Below are 18018 nucleotides of genomic sequence, written 5' to 3'. Positions count from 1 at the left end.
TGGAAAGCCAAGCTCAGGCCTTGGTAACAAAGTTACCATATCCCTGAAAAGGCACCCTCTTTTTTTGTGACTTGACTCTTTTTATATATAGTTACTTGTCTTTCTTCTTTCCCTTTAGCTGAAAATTGGGCAATTCTTGGCCAAGCTTTTGGAATTGGTTCTAATCCTGGGAAATGGGCATATTTATATGTGATTCAAGGCCCACCTCTATCCTGTCCCACGACCAACCTAAAAAAGACCATTTCCACAGAGCAACATAACATGTCTATGAGAGGCAACAATGGAAACGTGACAGTACATGTGCTCCCTGAAGGTGTTGAGACTGGGCAGAACATCTGCATGGGGTCAGTCTGTTTGTCTGCTGTTGCATCTTGCCTGGAGACAGACACCACTGTTTGTTCTTTTATTTTTGTCCAGTCTTCTCAAACTGGGTGTGTTGGGGCATGCCTGTAGTCCCAGCTACTTGGGAGGCTGAAGCAAGAGGATCACTTGAGCCCAGGAGTTCAAGTCCAGTGTGAGAAACATAGTGAGACACCTGTCTCTATAATAAATAAAGTAATATGGTAGTAAAAGGCTAATCCAAAGAAAAGCAGAAAATTATGTTGATAGCATCAGCCTATGAAGAGGACCCAAACCTCAAAGCATCAGAATCAGAAAAGTTGAGATAAGTAAAACATTCTAGAGGTACGCCAAAAGCATTAGAGGCTGGTTGATGTGTCTGACTGATTCATTCATTTCTGTGTACCCACATGCCTCCCTGTTCCTCAGAGACTTTGAGCTTCTGTGACATAGGAAGAATAGGATTTCTATAAAACAAAAAGGGACTTCAAAGACGACTCAGGGCATTGTCTTGGCAGACGAGGACCTTGCCATAAAGTGACTTGTTCAAGGTCACATAAATAGTGGCATAATTGGAACTTGAACTCAGATCTGAATCTTTTCACAGAGTTCTTTTAAACATCCTATTCTCTCATCTCCCTCACTGGAAGTACAATTTAGCTTTTCTTATTTATTTATTTAGGCTTAAGTATCCTGCTTCTCTCATTATCTTCCTCATCTTTATCTCTCAACATCTCATCAATCCTAAGAAAAAATAAAATTACAAAAATTATTGTTTCCATTTTGATATGACTTTCTGTTTTGACTTCATTTTTTTATTATTATTATTTTTATTTTTGAGATGGAGTTTCACTCTTGTCGCCCGGACTGGAGTGCAATGGTGCCATCTTGGCCCACTGCAACCTCCACCTCCCAGGTCCAAGTGATTTTCCTGTCTCAGCCTCCCAAGTAGCTGGGATTACAGGCACCTGCCACCATGCCCAGCCAATTTTTTTTGTATTTTTAGTAGAGATGGGGTTTCACCATGTTGGCCATGAACTCCTGACCTCAAGTGATCCACCTGCCTCAGCCTCCCAAAGTACTGGGATTACAGGCATGAACCACCGCACCTGGCCTTGACTTCATTTTTAATTGGACTGGGAATTTATGAGATTAAAAACAAAAGGATTACCTTTTCTTTTTTTAAAAAAAGTATTTATTTGGTTAGGTTGCTAGCATATTAGTGTTAGGAGATATTTTATCATTTAAGCCATATTTGATACTATGTAAGCTCTCTCTCTCTTTCTTCCTTTCTTTCTTTTTTAGAGACAGGGTCTTGCTATGTTGCCTAGGCTGGGGTGCAGTGGCTATTCACAGGTGTGATCACAGTACACTAGAGTCTGCAACCCCTGGGCTCAAGTGAACCTCCCTCGTCCCTCCTTTAAGCTTCCCAAGTATCTGGGACTAGTGAATTACCTTTTCTTACAATGTAACACAGCTTCTCTTGGCTCAACTGGAGGATACATCTCCAAGGGTAGTTTTTAGGTCTCAGGATATGAAGCCTGACTAGCAAGGAGGAGACTATTTCCACAAATGACCAAAGAAATAATTTATATCACCTAGTAGCTATAAGAACATGTCCCATTGCAGGGACTCACTGCAATTCTCACTTCAGAAAACTCAAAGACAATTTCATACGGTAGAACTATTCATATGATTCAGAGAAATCAGTATTTATTCATTCAACAAATATGTTTAGAGTATTTTCTATCTGTTGGTCACTATGTAAAGCTACTGTGGAGAAAAATATAGGAACAATATAAAATGGCAGTCTAAAGATAGACCAAATATTTTCCTTTGGTAGGAAAGATATAAATTTATAGATATTCTTAACTGGGTTTCAAAACTGGAATTAGCTCCTAAGTCTATTTCAAGATCCAATTTGTACTTTAAAGGGGCAACTTTATAAGAATGAAGATTTGACACCTTAGCATTGTTTGATTTAGTAATACCACCACACCACCATCACAGACACACACACACACACACACACACACCCCCACACACACACACACACACACACACACACCCCCACACACCCCTTTCAAACGTGTTCAGACAAAATTTTTAAATAAAAGTCAAATTAGTTTTGGAATGAGAATATCTGAGATTCCTTGAGATGATTATTAACATAAGGCGAAGAAACACTGTTATGGGTTCTGTTATAACTTACTGTTGTCAGCTCTACAAATTCTATTAGATGTGAATGAATTGCCTTTTACTTCAAATAAATATGAATTTTTTCCAGGGCGATGGAAAGCGTAGAATCATGCTTCCAAGTTAGCACAGTTAAACCAGTCCATAGAGACGGCTGTCTTTCCTCTCCTCAGAGATCCCTTTTAGTAATGTGTTCCAGGTTTGTTTTCAAAATGCTGAGACCCAAGATACTTTCCCTGGTATTTAATCTGATTCTTCTTGCACTCCTTTAAGCCCATTGCCTCTCCCCTGCTTTCCTTTTCTCAGAGAATAGCTGACAATTTTTACAACACTCTTGTGTATATTAAACTGTTATTGGGCTTTTCCTCATCTCTCAATTCTTCTGGTTATCCCAACGTTCCTTTGTAAAAATTCGTCGTGAGACTTATTGCCTCTGTCTTTAAGCCATCCTTAGGACTCTTTCTAGGTCATCGTTAGGAAACTTCAATCAATTATATCTTCATTTTGCAAGGCCATGTTCTAACCAAGGCAGGAATGATGTTACATGTGGTAGGGAGATGAATTTGCAGCCCCTAACCACAAGCTCCTCTTTTCAGTGGCAGCAGCAGATTTGCTTACTCATTTGTGATAGTCCGATGCCTGCCCGCGCCCCAACTTGTTTATTTTTGTGTGAAAACTAGCGCCTTCCCAGTAACTGTGTCTCAGAAAAAGTATCTAATATAAACTCTCATACCTTCTGGTAATGACACCTTCACCCAATGCTGATTTTGATGCTTACTGAAGACAGTTTTTTAGTGGGATTTCAAAGATGGGGATTGCCGTACTTTTCAGTGCTTTGTAATAGCAATGACAGGGAAAAGGGGTGGCGGCCGGGGGGTATTCCAAAGTCCCTATCTTTACCAACAGCTCATTCCCCACTTTTGGAAGGGATTTGGAAAATCGTATTTTTTCAATCTTCCATAACATACCATGCAAAGATGACAAAGATGAAACCTCAAACTTCGCCCTCTGTGTAGATTAGTGCCCTAAGCATCATCTATATTGAATTCAAGAGCTAGCAGTTAAACATTCATCACATTATTAGTCAAATCAGTGTACTTTTATAAAAATGGGGCCCCCAAATCCCTGCCTTGAGCCCCCAGTTTGTAAGTGTTGGATATATTTTGATGTAAAATTTGAATGTTTCTTCTCTTCGACTCATGTGAAATGTGAAGTATTCTTTATACCATTTCATGGCTGCAGAGAGCTTGTGGTCCTGCTCCCTTTTATTTAATTATCAGTTCATGGTTTTGAAGTACTTTGATTTTATGTAATCTTCTCTTTCTAAAAATTTATTATAATATTATTTTTTGTATGTCCTCTTGCAGCCTGTCACATACTGGAATGCCACAATGGAATGGCCCAGGACGTCATAAGTACCATAGGGCAGGCTTTTGAACTCCGGTTTAAACAGTACTTGAAAAATCCTTCTTTGAATACTTCTTGTGAAAGGTCAGTCAAGAGTTTTATAATAATTTGGCAATATATATACGTGTGTGTTTATCTGTATATATTTATTTATTTGTGTGTGTATATATAACATTAATGTGGCATTTTAAAATGAACTAATAAAATTAGTAATTTTTTTCTTACAAATAGACACAGTCTCAGTACAAAATAATATTTTCCTTCCATTCATATTTATCCAGTTATATCCTCTTGCTTTGCAACAAGATTAAAAGAGATCCCTTCTCGCTAAAAGTAGGAATAGATTATCTCTATTACTGTAGCACTATAAAGAGCTTTGAATTAATTAATTGAAATCAAAATAATAAACATCAATAAACTTCTCAGATTTGTATCAACCCCAGATCCTTTGCATATCAGTTAAAAAAAAAAAAACACCAGCAGAACAAAGAGCAAAATAATAATCAAATGTCTCTCGTAGGAATTCCTGTCAGTTGGTTTGCAATGTAAATAGATAGGCTTCAGCTCAACTGTGGTTGGAGTGGAACATGACAGGACCCAAGGTTTTGGTTGTTCTAAGGCACAGAAAGTCTGCCATGAAAGCTGAACCCTTTCAGGCCTGTCAGACTCCACCAAGTGTGGAATGCAGTGATGCCTCTGGCTCACACAATTCATGCCGGAGAAACAAAACTCTTGGGTACTTTAAAATGCATTTTCCTCTGGTATGTCACTTTGTGTATCAACAAATACTAGGTTTGGAGATCTCCTTTTATGGTGTAGTCTGGGGTAGCAAAGGAGAGGGTGTTACCAGCAGGCCTTGATGCTTAATTTTTCCCAGGATAGCACTTCTCTCTTAGTGCTATCATTTTATTGACATGTAATGAACCCAACAAAACTGTGTGAATTGTCAGTTGAATCAGTTCAATCCAAACAGACTTGATTTATTCTTTTTTTTTTTTTTTTTTTTAGTAGGAAACTTTCCCTGATTCCAATTTGGGAGAAAAGTCTGTTTGTTTGTTTGTCTTGCCCTCTTTCAGTTTTAAAAACAATTCCATGTTTATATAAATCTACCCACTTGCCACATATGGTTCTAATATTTCTTTATTAATCCCATATACTCCTCCAGATCTGTGCAGACAAGATAGCTGGCCATACCTCTCTTATTTTTTTTTTTTTTCATCTAGCTTGGACAGGCTCTGTACCCAAAGAACAATATTTAAATTTTATCTGGGCAAAACATTTCCAAAATGGAACAATCAAAGTGTGCTGGAGATACTCAAGAATACTTTGTATTTTTATGATCTTATGACAAAAATGTCTTACATTTAGGGAGTTCATATATTGTTATTATCATTATTTTTATCACTGGAGGAGACACAAAAGCATCACCCTTGGCACTTTCTATTGGCTTACCCCATTTTGTCTACAGAAAGCTAAACAACTCAACCATCTGACTGCTTCTATCCAGATGTTTAACATCACTTAAGCACAGCTATAAACTGAAAACATAAATGCAAAGTTTTTCAGGATGATTTGCTTGGTTCTGATCCCCTTTCATCCCTTACAGTATTTGAATTTTCGCCCAGCCTCTTGAGGATTCTTTTTTTCCTTCACAGTGAGGAGGTGCATATTGATAGCCATGCCGAGGAGAGAGGAGATCATGAATATTACAATGAAATTCCAGGGAAGCAGCCACCAGTAGGTGGTGTTTCAGATATGCGGATCAAAGTTCAAGCCACGGAACAAATGGCTTACTGTCCCATACAGTGTGAAAAGTTGTGCTATTTGGTATGTAATGTTTTATTGTTGTTGGAACCAGCAATGCAGTTCTGCCTTTATCACTAGAGCATTTACTTTGAGGATTTCCAAATGCTAGTTTAGAGAAAGTCCTGTCTTCCTCAAATACAGAGCCAGAGAGTGAATAACTGTCAGAGGCTGCACTAGATCATTTTTACTCCTAATCCCTCAATTGTAGCCTCAGCAGATGATCTCATATCTCACTTCACTGGGAAGACTGAGGCGATCCAACATGTTATCCTCAGCTTCACCCCTCCACAGCTCTAAGTCTGCCCATGTTCTCCTTGCTTCTCTTCCTTAGCAACTATCTCCAAAGCTAATCTTTTCCCTGTGCTTCTCATCCAATCCTCTCCTGCCAACTCTGTGTCCTAGTTCTGTCCAGTAACCTCTGTCTCAATCTTCACTCTTTCTCTATTGGTTCCTTCTGCTTGCAAAAAACTTGGACTCCCTCAACCCAACCTAATAATGTTCCACCTCCTTGTCATCTTCCTTTCACCCACAAACTTCTAGAAAGCATTGTCCCTGTCTTTGTGTTAACATGTGCACTATACTGGAAGATCTGAACTCTGCTTGACAATCTGATGGAAGTTACTTTTGCTATGGTCACCAGTGGTTTAATTGCTAAATCTATTTCCTTCTTCAGTATTCTGTATCTGTTTATAATGTTTGACCCCTCTTCTTTTTTGTTGTTGTTATTTTTATAATTTCAACTTTTATTTTATTTTATTTTTGTTTTAGTTTTTTTCTTTCCACCTTTTATTTTAGGCTCAAGGGGTACACGTGCAGGTTTGTTAACAAGGGTAAATTGTTTATCATGGGGATTTGGCATACAGATAATTTTGTCACCCAGGTAATCAGCATAATACCTGGTAGCTAGTTTTTAAATCCTCACCCTCCTCCCACCCTTCACCCTCACATAGGCCCCAGTGTGTCTATTGTTCCCTTCTTTGCATACATGTGTACTAAATTCAATTTTTATTTTAGATTCAGGGAGTATGTGTGCAGGTTTGTTACATCAATATATCGCATGATGCTGAGGTTTGAGATACAAATGATCCCATCACCCAGGTAGTGAGCATAGTAACAGATAGGTTTTCAGCCTTTGCCCCCCTCTTTCCCTCCTCCTTTTAGTGGTCCCCAGTGTCAATTGTTGCCATCTTTATGTCCATGAGTACCCAATATTTAGCTCCTACTTATAAGTGAGAACATGTGGTATTTGGTTTTCTGTTCCTGTGTCAATTCACTTAGGATAATGGCCTCCAGCAGCATCCATGTTGTTGCAAAGGACATGATTTTATTCTTTTTTGTGGCTGCATAGTATTCCATGGTGTATATGTACCACATTTTCTTTATCCAATCCCCCATTGATGGGCACCTAGATTGATTCCATGTCTTTGCTATTGTGAATGGTGCTGCAGTGAGCATACAAATGCACGTGTCTTTTTGATAGAACAATTTATTTTCCTTTGGGTGTATACCCAGTAGTTGGGATTGCTGGGTCAAATGGCAGTGCTGTTTTAAGTTCTCTGAGAACTCTCCAAACTGGTTTTCACAGTGACTGGACTAGTTTACATTCCTACCAACAGTGTATGAGCATTCCCCTTTCTCTGCAGCCTTGCCAGCATCTGTATTTTTGCCTTTTTAATGATCGTCATTCTGACTGGTGTGTGATGGTATCTCATTGTGGTTTTGATTTGCACTTCTCTGATGATTAGTGATGCTGAGCATCTTTTCATATGTTTGTTGGCTGCTTGTATGTGTTCTTTTGAGAAATGTCTGTTCATGAAATTTGCCCACTTTTTAATGGGGTTGTTTTTTGCTTGTTGAATTAAGTTTCTTCTAGATTCTACATATTAGACCTTTTTGGATGCATAGTGTTTGTGAATATTTTCTCCCATTCTGTAGATTGTCTGTTTACTCTGTTGATAGTTTCTTTTGGTGTGCTTGGAAGCTCTTTATTTAGGTCCCACTTGTCCATTTTTATTTTTGTTACAATTGCTTTTGAGGATGTAGTCACAAATTCTTTCTGAAGGTGGATGTCCAGAATAGATTTCCTAGGTTTTCTTCTAGGATTCTTACCATTTGAGGTCTTACGTTTGTACATTTAATGTAATCCATCTTGTCTATGGTGAAAAGTAAGGGCCCAGTTTCATTCTTTTGCATATGGCTAGCCAGCTATCCCAGCACCACTTATTGAATAGGGAGTATTTTCCTTATTGCTTATTTTTGTTGACTTTGTCAAAGATCAAATGGCTGCAGGTGTGCAGCTTTATTTCTAGGTTCTCTATTCTGTTCCATTAATCTATGTTTGTGGTTTTGTGCCAGTACCATGCTGTTTTGGTTACTGTAGCCTTATAGTGTAGCTTGAAGTCAGATAATCTGATGCCTCTGGCTTTGTTCTTTTTGCTTAGGATTGCTTTGGCTATTTGGGCTCATTTTTTGGTTCCATATGAACCAACTGTTTTAGGATACTTTTTTCTAATTCTGGGGAAAATGATGTTGGTGTTTTATTGGAATAGCACTGGATCTGTAGATTGCTTTGGCTAGTATGGCCATTTTTATGATATTGATTCTTCCAATCCATAAGCATGGAATGCTTTTTCATTTGTGTCATCTGTGATTTCTTTCAGCAGTGTTTTCTTGTTCTCTTTGTAGAGACTTTTAACCTCCTTAGTCAGATGTATTCCTAGGTATTTTATTTTATTATATTTTGGTGGCTATTGTAAGTGAAATTGTGTTCTTGATTTGGCTCTCAGTTTGAACGTTACTGGTGTATAGAAATGCTACTGATTTTTGTACATTGCTTTTGTGTCCCGAAACTTTATTGAAGTTTATCAGTTCCAGGAGCCTTTTGGCAGAGTCTAGTGTTTTCTAGGTATAGAATTATTATAGTCAGTGAAGAAAAATACTTATTCTTTTCCTATTTGTATGTTTTTTATCTCTTTCTCTTGCCTGATGGCTCTAAGACTTCCAGCTCTTAATTTTTTTATTTTTTATATTTATTTATTTATTTATTTATTTATTTATTTATTTATTTATTTTTTGAGACAGAGTCTCACTCTGTCACCCAGGCTGGAGTGCAGTGGCGTGATCACAGCTCACTGCAACCTCTGCCTCCCAGGTTCAAGCGATTCTCCTGCCTCAGGCTCCCAAGTAGCTGGGATTACAGGTGCATGCCACCATGCCCAGCTAATTTTTGTATTTTTAGTAGAGACAGGGTTTCGCCATGTTGGCCAGGCTGGTCTCAAACTCCTGACCTCAGGTGATCCACCCACCTTGGCCTCCCAAATTGCTGAGATTACCAGGGTGAGCCATCACGCCTGGCCCTACCTCTTATTTTTTGAGACCTCTTCTGTAAGCTTCCAAAACATTTCCACCTTATCATTCTCTTTCTGCATCTCTAGTTGCTGCTTTCTTTTCATTTTTTCACATTTTCCAACATTTTATTATGAGTATTTTTAAACATATAGACTATTTGAAAGAATTATACAATGAACACTCACATACCATCTCAATTCTACAATTAACATTTTATTATATTTGCTTTATTACATATGTAGCTGATTATCATCCATTGATCCATCTTATTTTTGTTATGTTTCAAAGTAAGTCTTACCTTTTCTTTTATGTTATCATTTATTTCATCTCCTCCAATAAAAACACAAGCCATGCCCTACCACCACATTAGCATTCTCCTAGGCTCTACCCTTGGCCTTTATCTTGCTTCTGGCAGGCCACCTGTGTACACATTTCCTCTACTTTCTCTGTCTCTGGCTCTTATGTATCTCTCTAGCTGCAATGCCACATTGCACTACATTGCTTATCTATATCAAGGTTGAACTCAGCATTCTCTCCCTGACTCCAAACTTGATTCCTCTACTGTTTACTCATGTTTATTGATGGCACTGACAATCTTTCATTAATCTACAGTCTTCTGTTTTTTTCACACGTTGGGCCCCATATCAGTTCAGTCTTCAAGACCTAGGATTCTACCATGAAAATATGTTTTGAGTCTATCCAAACTTTCCCGCTTCTACTGCCTCTTTCTAAGTCCTGGTCCTCACTTGCCTAGATGATTCTGAAAGACCGTTTCCTGACTCCAGTCTCATTCCCTCAAACCCTCCTCAACAGTGCTGCCAAACTAATCTTTCTAAAGACACTGCCCATCTGAAAGGCATCAAGTGGATCCCTCCCCCCAGTATATTGCTGACGAGAGTTGTATGTACAGGGATGATCGAAGCTCTTTGGATGAGATTTTCAAGGGTGAGACGTGAGCCTGGCATAAACCTGAGTAGAGTAGAGATCCAGTCTACCAATTCAAAGTTAAATAGAGGTTGGCTACATGGCAAATGTTTATAGCAATGTCCTGAAAATCACTTTCTGGCTGAGACTTGGATTGCGTTCTGGCATGCGACTTCTCAAGCAGAAGCAGTAACCCTCAGGACACAGGACACTGGTAGCCTTTAGAAGCCCCCAGCCCAGTCAGAACCAACTCTGCAGCTCCAAGGCAATGAACTATGAAGAGTGTACTCTGTTCACCCCAAATATCAGTTTTCTTTTCTTACCTGTCAAACATTTCCTGTGTCAGAAAGTGAAGTCTGCTATATTCTTCTGGGAGTATTATTAATTTTTTCTTTTAAGTTTATGAATGTGTACTATGTTTGTAAATGTTTCATAATTTGTTGTTTATGCAGCCTGGAAACTCCAAGTGCAGCAGTGTATATGAGAACTGTTTAGAACAAAGCAGGGCAATAGGTAGGTACAATGCCCTTTTCCATCTGCCACCCTCCTTATTCCTTGTAAGTCCTATGGACATATGTGGCCCTTGCTCTTAAATACTTCATTGAAAAGTCAGGTATCCACCACTAAACACATAATCCTTTGGCTGTAGGCTTCTCAGAGAGGCCCAGAATGTTGCATATGTGTCATTAGGAAGGCTCATGGTTCTCCCTTGCTCTTGTGTGATCTGCCATGCTGATGGTTTTGCTTTATGGAGTCTTTTACTGCCTTGACATCATGAAAGCTCTCTCTCTGGAAAGGTGCTTTCTCCGCTTGAAACCCAAGGGAGTTCCACTTCAAAGAAGATCAGGAGTAAGCTAATGTGAAAATTGATGCCTGTCAGGTCCATTACGATTAAGATAAAATCTTTATTCTGGCTTGGCAAAGGGAACGAAAGGATGTCTGACATGTGACAATCTCAATTAGGAGCTTGTCCACCCCATACTTGCCAGAGTATTAAATGTTTTATTACTGCATGTGATCATTGATGTTGGACAAAACTTCTCCACAACCTTGACTATCAGATTGGAAATATATTTTAATTAAAACATGTGATATTGTGAGTTAGTCATTTTAATTCCTGTTAGTTGTTGAGCACATTTATTTCTTCAGGAAGGAAAGTTTTGCAGTTTTAGAGGGGGAGATGACTGAACTGTATAAATAATGCAGTGGAGAATACAGATGAATAACCATATTTAAGGACTCAAATTAGCAGGAACTTGCCATCTACAAAGTAGTCACTTCCAAGGATAGTTTTTTATTTCTTATGGAATTACACAAATGTAATATATTAATTGTATTATTTTTTATATAGTGAAGGATACATGAAGATTTATTCTTTCTGGTATAGGTATGAGTACCACCTTCCTCTATCTTGTAAACAGAGTAGTGAACTAAGGCAACATTTTAGTTTAGTTTATTTATTTATTTATATTTATTTATTTTTTTTTTTCGAGACAGAGTCTCACTCTGTGGCTCAGGCTGGAGTGCAATGGCGCAACCTCGGCTCGCTGCAACCTCAGCCTTCTGGATTCAAGCGATTCTCCTGCCTCAGTCTCCTGAGTAGCTGAGATTACAGGCATCCGCCACCATGCCCAGCTGATGTTTGTATTTTTAGTAGAAACGGGGTTTCGCCATGTTGGTCAGGCTGGCTTCAAACTCCTGACCTCAAGTGATCCGCCTGCCTTGGCCTCCCAAAGTGCTGGGATCACAGGCGTGAGCCACCATGCCGGGCCTAAGGCAGTATTTTAAGTTCTGTAAAAACATGCCTTCTTATGATAGAAATTAAAATTCCATGCCATTCTTTAAAGTTATTTAAAATTCCAAACCAATCTTTAATAATATTACTAAACAAATGAAATTAATTGCAAGTATGAATCTCTTAAAAGTTTTGCTCTCTGGCAGCCATATTTCCTTCCTCTCTCCTTTCCGTCATCCTGGAGGTTCTTAACCTAAGGATTTAATAGTCAAGAATGTGCCACGCATGCCTTGTGGTACTGCAACCATGTTCTCCCCTGTATTGAAGCTCACTTGGAAATACCTCCATGTCCTATTTTATCTCATTCATATATTCTTCATTTATTCAACACTTTATTTAATGACTACTTACTGAAGACTTCCCATGGGTCAGGCACTGTGCTAGGTGCTACAGCTAGAGGCACAACTGGCACTCTTGTAGTTTGCAGTTTAGCCAGGAAGACACACCTTAAACAAATGCCTACAAATATGAAGAGTGCTTCAAAGCCCAAGATGTTATAGGAACAAATAATGGGGAAACCTAACTTAATTTGGGGGGCTGTAGAGGCTCTCCCTAAGGAAGTGACAATCCAACCAAGGCCTGAAGGATGAGTGGGAATTATCCAGGCACAGAGAGGGAGGTAGGAAGGAAGTAGGAAAGGGACATAGGGAGAGAGGGAGAGAGAGCAGGGGAAAGAAGAGAGAGAAAATAAATGGGCACCAGAACTAAGCATGCCAGGACCAGTTCCCAGATCACTGGGACAGAGAGAGCTCAGGAGTAAAGAGAGAAAGATGAGTGTGGAACCTACAACAGCATCCTAAGGATCTTCAAAATGTTCAGTCCTGCCCAAATACCTCCCTTCCCAGCTTGTTTCCCTCCTCTCCATTAAATAGTCAGTATAGCCACATCCCTCCTGTCCTTAATAACCCAGCTTCTGAAGGGAACTCACTGAATAAAGGTCTGGAAATGGACATTTCTAGAATTATGTTGAATGGGCTAAATCACAATACTACCACTAGAAAAAGGGGACATGGTTTCCCTTCTTTTTCCCCCAAGAGTTCTCAACTTGATTAATTAAAAAAAATTCTTAAAACACGCATCTCCAAAAACATAAATTTATGAAGGAATTAATGGATGTGAAAGTATTTTAATGTTTATTCAAGATTTTTCTTTTTGTTGGTGTAGTCTTGCCATATAATTCAATTTATTGTTTCAGATTACCTTAGTTTTATTTCTTCTTTAAACCAACAAACAATATAATCCCTTATTCTTATTTACATATATATTTCCCTAAGCCACTATAAGAAGATTCAAACACATTAACAGACTTTAATAAAAGTTCATTTGGAGCCTGGGATATATTTTTATAGAATTAATCCTAGCCATGATGGTTAACTCTTAGACAAGTATACTGTATTCTACTATTCTGGTTTGCCTATATTGAAGCTTAAATGTATATTTTGTAATGACAGATAAAACAATAGAAAGTTCTATTGGATACTCCCTTTCTTAATGGTGGCTCTAAGGTAATGATTGTAACTGAGAACTTCAGAATCTTGAGGAGGTGAGATGATGTTTGCAGTTAAGAAAAGTCCTCCACCTAGATACTTTGCTCCCCTGTAAATCACTGAATTACAACATTGTTTCCATAAAAAAGCCATTTCTGAGTTCCAGTGAGGAACCAGAATGCTCAGAGGCTATCTCTCCAAACCTTAGCTACTAAAACCATGGTGGGATGGAAGGACTCAACCCATGTCCCAGTGGCCATGACAAGTAAGGTCCCTTCTACTGTGGCAGGAGAGAGTTTCCTACTAGTGTCCTTTCATCCCTAGGCACCTATAAATCAGGTAATCCTATCTTGAGACCTGTCTTTGATTACTTGGGCATATGTTTTTCTTGTTTGTTTTTCGTTGTTTTTTTTTTTAGATGGAGTTTTGCTCTTGTTGCTTGGGCTGGAGTGCAATGGCGCCATCTCGGCTCACTGTAATCTCTGCCTCCCGGGTTCAAGCGATTCTCCTGCCTCAGCCTCCCGAGTAGCTGGGATTACAGGCATGTGCCACCATGCCCGGCTAATTTTGTATTTTTAGTAGAGACGGGGTTTCTCCGTGTTGGTCAGGTTGGTCTCGAACTCCCAACCTCAGTTGATCTGCCCCCCTTGGCCTCCCAAAGTGCTGGGATTACAGGCGTGACCCACCGCGCCTGGCCTACTTGGGCATATGTTTTGAAAGTAATCCAAAATTCTTGACCAATGAACAATTTAATAGCAGTTGCCAGAATAGCAAGTATGTAGTTTTTGTGGCTTTTCCCAGAGATTCATATATAGGCATTTGAGAGATACCTATAGAAATATTTTCAATAACCTCCGAAGACATCCATTTATTCAAATATTGACTTCAAACTTGAATTCCAGTGTATTATAAATACTGCAGTAGCCTCTGGTTGTTGAAAGAGTTAATTGTATTTATCACTAGACATAGAAAAGATCCCTATCCTTCATACTTATGGAAAAATTCCCTCATGGAAAACGATAATTAGCAAAATAGAATAGAAATAGAACTGACCTTCCAGTTAAAATTGAAATGTTGATTTTTTTTTTTTTTTTTTTTTTTTTTTTTTGAGACGGAGTCTCACTCTGTCGCCCAGGCTGGAGTGCAGTGGCGCAATCTCGGCTCACTGCAAGCTCCGCCTCCCGGGTTCACGCCATTCTCCTGCCTCAGCCTCTCCGAGTAGCTGGGACTACAGGCGCCCGCCACCATGCCCGGCTAATTTTTTTTTTTTTTTTGTATTTTTAGTAGAGACGGGGTTTCAACGTGGTCTCGATCTCCTGACCTCGTGATCCACCCGCCTCGGCCTCCCAAAGTGCTGGGATTACAAGCGTGAGCCACCGCGCCCGGCCTGAAATGTTGATATTTTTAATCAAAAAGACATTAAGTTCCCACAAACCCTAAGGGCTTACACTTTAAAATGTTGTTACTTACAGTGTATATACTGTGTATACATTTATTTTCCTCTACAAATCTTCTCTTAGGAAAGTTGGATAGGATCTTGGAGTAATACTTGGCACAAAGAACTTTTGGAAGGCATACTAGCTGGCATGTGTGTCTAAGCCCTCGTGAACCATACACTTCAGCCTAGAATGATTTTAAATTTGGGTCTGGGGTGGGCTTTTTTTTTTAAATTTAAGGCAACATTACCAACTTAAATATGATGGCCCATATAAAAAAAAAGGGGGGATGGCAGTTTGCTTTCTTTTTTTTTTTTTCGGTACTCTATTGTGCACTTAAAGGTGGCAGTTTTCAAGAGAGGCTAGATATAAACACCGATGTTTTTGGTGTCATCCTATGGGATGGTAAAATTGATGTGGTTAGCTCAGGCTGACGCTTTGTGAGGGGCAGATGCATTAGCACCCTGTGCTATGGGTTGATCCAGAGTCTTCAAAACGTGGTGGGGTTAAATATGCCAACAAAGGAAGATTGGATAGACATGCAGTTATTTGTCCAATCAGCTGGTAAACATTTTTCTTTTGAGCACCTGCTCCATCCCAAGCACTGAAGATGCAGAAGATACACAAATTAGATGGGTTCTAGTCTTTCCTCAAGGACACGAGGAATTTGCAGTCTCAAGGGGGAAGACAGAAGTAAACAGATTCTTGCAGTATATCATGAAGTGGCACCATTGGGGGAGGGAAGGATTCAGAGGAAGGCTTCCTGAAAAAGATGGTTTCAGAGCAGAATCTTAAAGGACAAATAAGAATCAAATAAAGAAAAGGAGGGGGAGGATATTGCAGTAAGAGGTAAGCATCATGTATGGAGGCCCAGCATCAATGACTAAATAATAACTGAGCATCAGTGGGAACTATTTATCGAATACCTGCTATAAGGCAGGCACTATGCTCAGTGTCTCACCAACATTATTTCACTTAGTCCTCACAACAGCATTTTAAGCTAGGCAACCACATTTTACAGATATGAAAACTGAGTCTTAGAGAGGTTAATTAACTCATCCCAGACCACTCAGATAGTAAGAGATACCACAGGGATTTGAACTCAGGTCCATATGAATTTAAAAGCTGACCTCTAGCCAGGCCTGGTAGCTCACACCTGTAATCCCAGTGACTCCGGAGGCTGAGGTGGGAGGATCACTTTAACCTAGGAGTTCGAGGCTGCAGTAAGCTGTGTTTGCATCAATGCATTTAAGCCTGGGTGACAGGGTGAGATGTCAACTTAAAAAAAAAAACTGACTTAGCCACTTTCAAGCACTTTTGATTATATTTCACTTTCAGTAAATTTTTATGAGCAGGCACTCCTACATAAAGGGTTATTTAATAATGTATAAGTTGTATACACATGTGCTAATATATTAATATGCATATATCATAAAACACACAAATATAGGAAAATTTAAAGTTAGAGTAGATGATAAATAAACATTTTTTACAAAGACTTGCTAATTACAACAGCCGGGTGCTATCATTAGATAATATCTCAAGGTCTAGTATGCATTTAGAGCATTTATTGAAAAAGAAAATAGATGTAAATCTACACTTAATTCCTGATAATTTGAACATTTGAGGGGCCAAAGCTCTGATCTGATTAGATCATTCTTGTTTATAAGCTCATAATGCAGCTAAGGAGGAGCTTATACTAAAAGAATTATCCTTAATCCTTCACTTCTTTGCAGTAATTTTTTAGCCACTTTCCATTTGTAAAAGCAAGTTTAGTTTAAACTAGATAATATAACTTATAAATCCACTTAACTAAGCAAATGGAAACTATCTTATATGTGGCAAAACTTACAAAACAAATGAGGCACCCTGTCAACTCCCCCCCTCTGTAGAAACCTCACTCGTGTTTTAGGATACCCCACATACAGAGTATGACATATGACAAGATGACATGTAACAGCTGACAGACAAGGAGTAAAGGAGAAGCAGGTGGTAAGACTGCAGACTTCTGACTGGGCTTCTCCTGCTTGATGTATTCTTAGTTTCCATACTATGAGTTACAAGTATCATAGCATTATGCACCCTGATGTGAAATGCAATATGTGGTTGGTCCTTGGACCACACTGAAAAGGTTTAATGACTAAAGCAATAGAAGGACTAATGTTGTCTTACATTATGGCAATGGAATGTCACTAGTTCAGGTGCAGCCTCATAATGACCGTGAGCACATATGGCTAGCTATATGGCTAGCACATATTCTGTTTAACTAAATAATAGAATAGAACATAAATAATAGAATGAATTACTCATATGATATGGACTTTGGAGGTTGTATTCGTGTGTTCTCATGCTGCTAATAAAGACATACCCAAGACTGGGTAATTTATAAAGGAAAGAGGTTTAATGGACTCACATTTCCACATGGCTGGGGAGGCCTCACAATCATGGCAGAAGGCAAAGGAGAAGCAAAGGCACATCTTACATGGCAGCATGCAAAAGAGCTTGTGCAGGGGAACTCCCATTTATAAAACCATCAGATCTGAGACTCATTCACTGCAAGGAGAACAGTATAGGGAAAACTGCCCCCATGATTCAGTTATCTCCACCTGGCCCTGCCTTTGACACATGGGGATTATTACAATTCAAGGTGAGATTTGGGTCGGGACACAGCCAAACCATTATCAGAGATCAAGTCAAACTGCTGTGAAAGCAGAGATCTATTCTGGTCTGGAAGGTCAGGGGAGGCCTTCCTAAAGAAAGAGATGTTTAAGTTAATATCTGAAGGATGACAGTGATGGAGAAAAGGAGGGAAGAGCATGTTAATTAGAGGAGACAGCCTTTCGATGTGAGATCATGCTGAAGGAAGGCCAGTGTGACCCCAGACAGAGGAGAGGAGAGAGGAAGAAGGGTAGCTGGGTAGACAGAGCAAGGCCTATAGCTTGTTAAAGAGCATGGGAAGCAATTGAAGAGGTGTGTGAAACCTCTGAGAAATATGACCGGATTTGCAGTTTTTAAAAGATTATTTGGGCTACAATGTGTAGAATAGAATGGAAGGGGAGAGAACAGATTGATAGAGGAGGAGGAGATAACCTGAGGCTTGAGTTCTTTTCACTGAATAACAGGATTAAACATCAGCAATTGGTGCAAGGCTGAGGTTGGCAAGAGCAAACTTTGAGCATAGAGAGAAGCCAGACTTCCTACTCTTAAGAATTTTGTTGTATTCATTCATTCATTTCTTATTTATAAATTAATTTAGTTCACAGGTAATAAGGATTTAAAA

At 39.1% G+C, this 18018-nt stretch overlaps 1 protein-coding gene across 1 annotated transcript in view; it reads left to right on the top strand.

Moving 5' to 3' along the window:
- The window catches only part of SHC4 (SHC adaptor protein 4), a 138866-nt gene that overhangs the window by 100117 nt on the left and 20731 nt on the right, over window positions 1–18018 (top strand). Inside the window, exons 7-9 of the mRNA XM_032174244.2 lie at window positions 3903–4026; window positions 5598–5769; window positions 10473–10533. Of these exons, the coding sequence (XP_032030135.1) occupies window positions 3903–4026; window positions 5598–5769; window positions 10473–10533 (357 nt within the window). The remainder of the gene's footprint in view (window positions 1–3902; window positions 4027–5597; window positions 5770–10472; window positions 10534–18018) is intronic.

Source organism: Hylobates moloch, unplaced genomic scaffold, assembly GCF_009828535.3.
Source record: "Hylobates moloch isolate HMO894 unplaced genomic scaffold, HMol_V3 SCAFFOLD_14, whole genome shotgun sequence".
Taxonomy (NCBI): domain Eukaryota; kingdom Metazoa; phylum Chordata; class Mammalia; order Primates; family Hylobatidae; genus Hylobates; species Hylobates moloch.
Note: the sequence above shows the minus strand (reverse complement) of the source record. Positions and strands in the feature narration are given on the sequence as shown.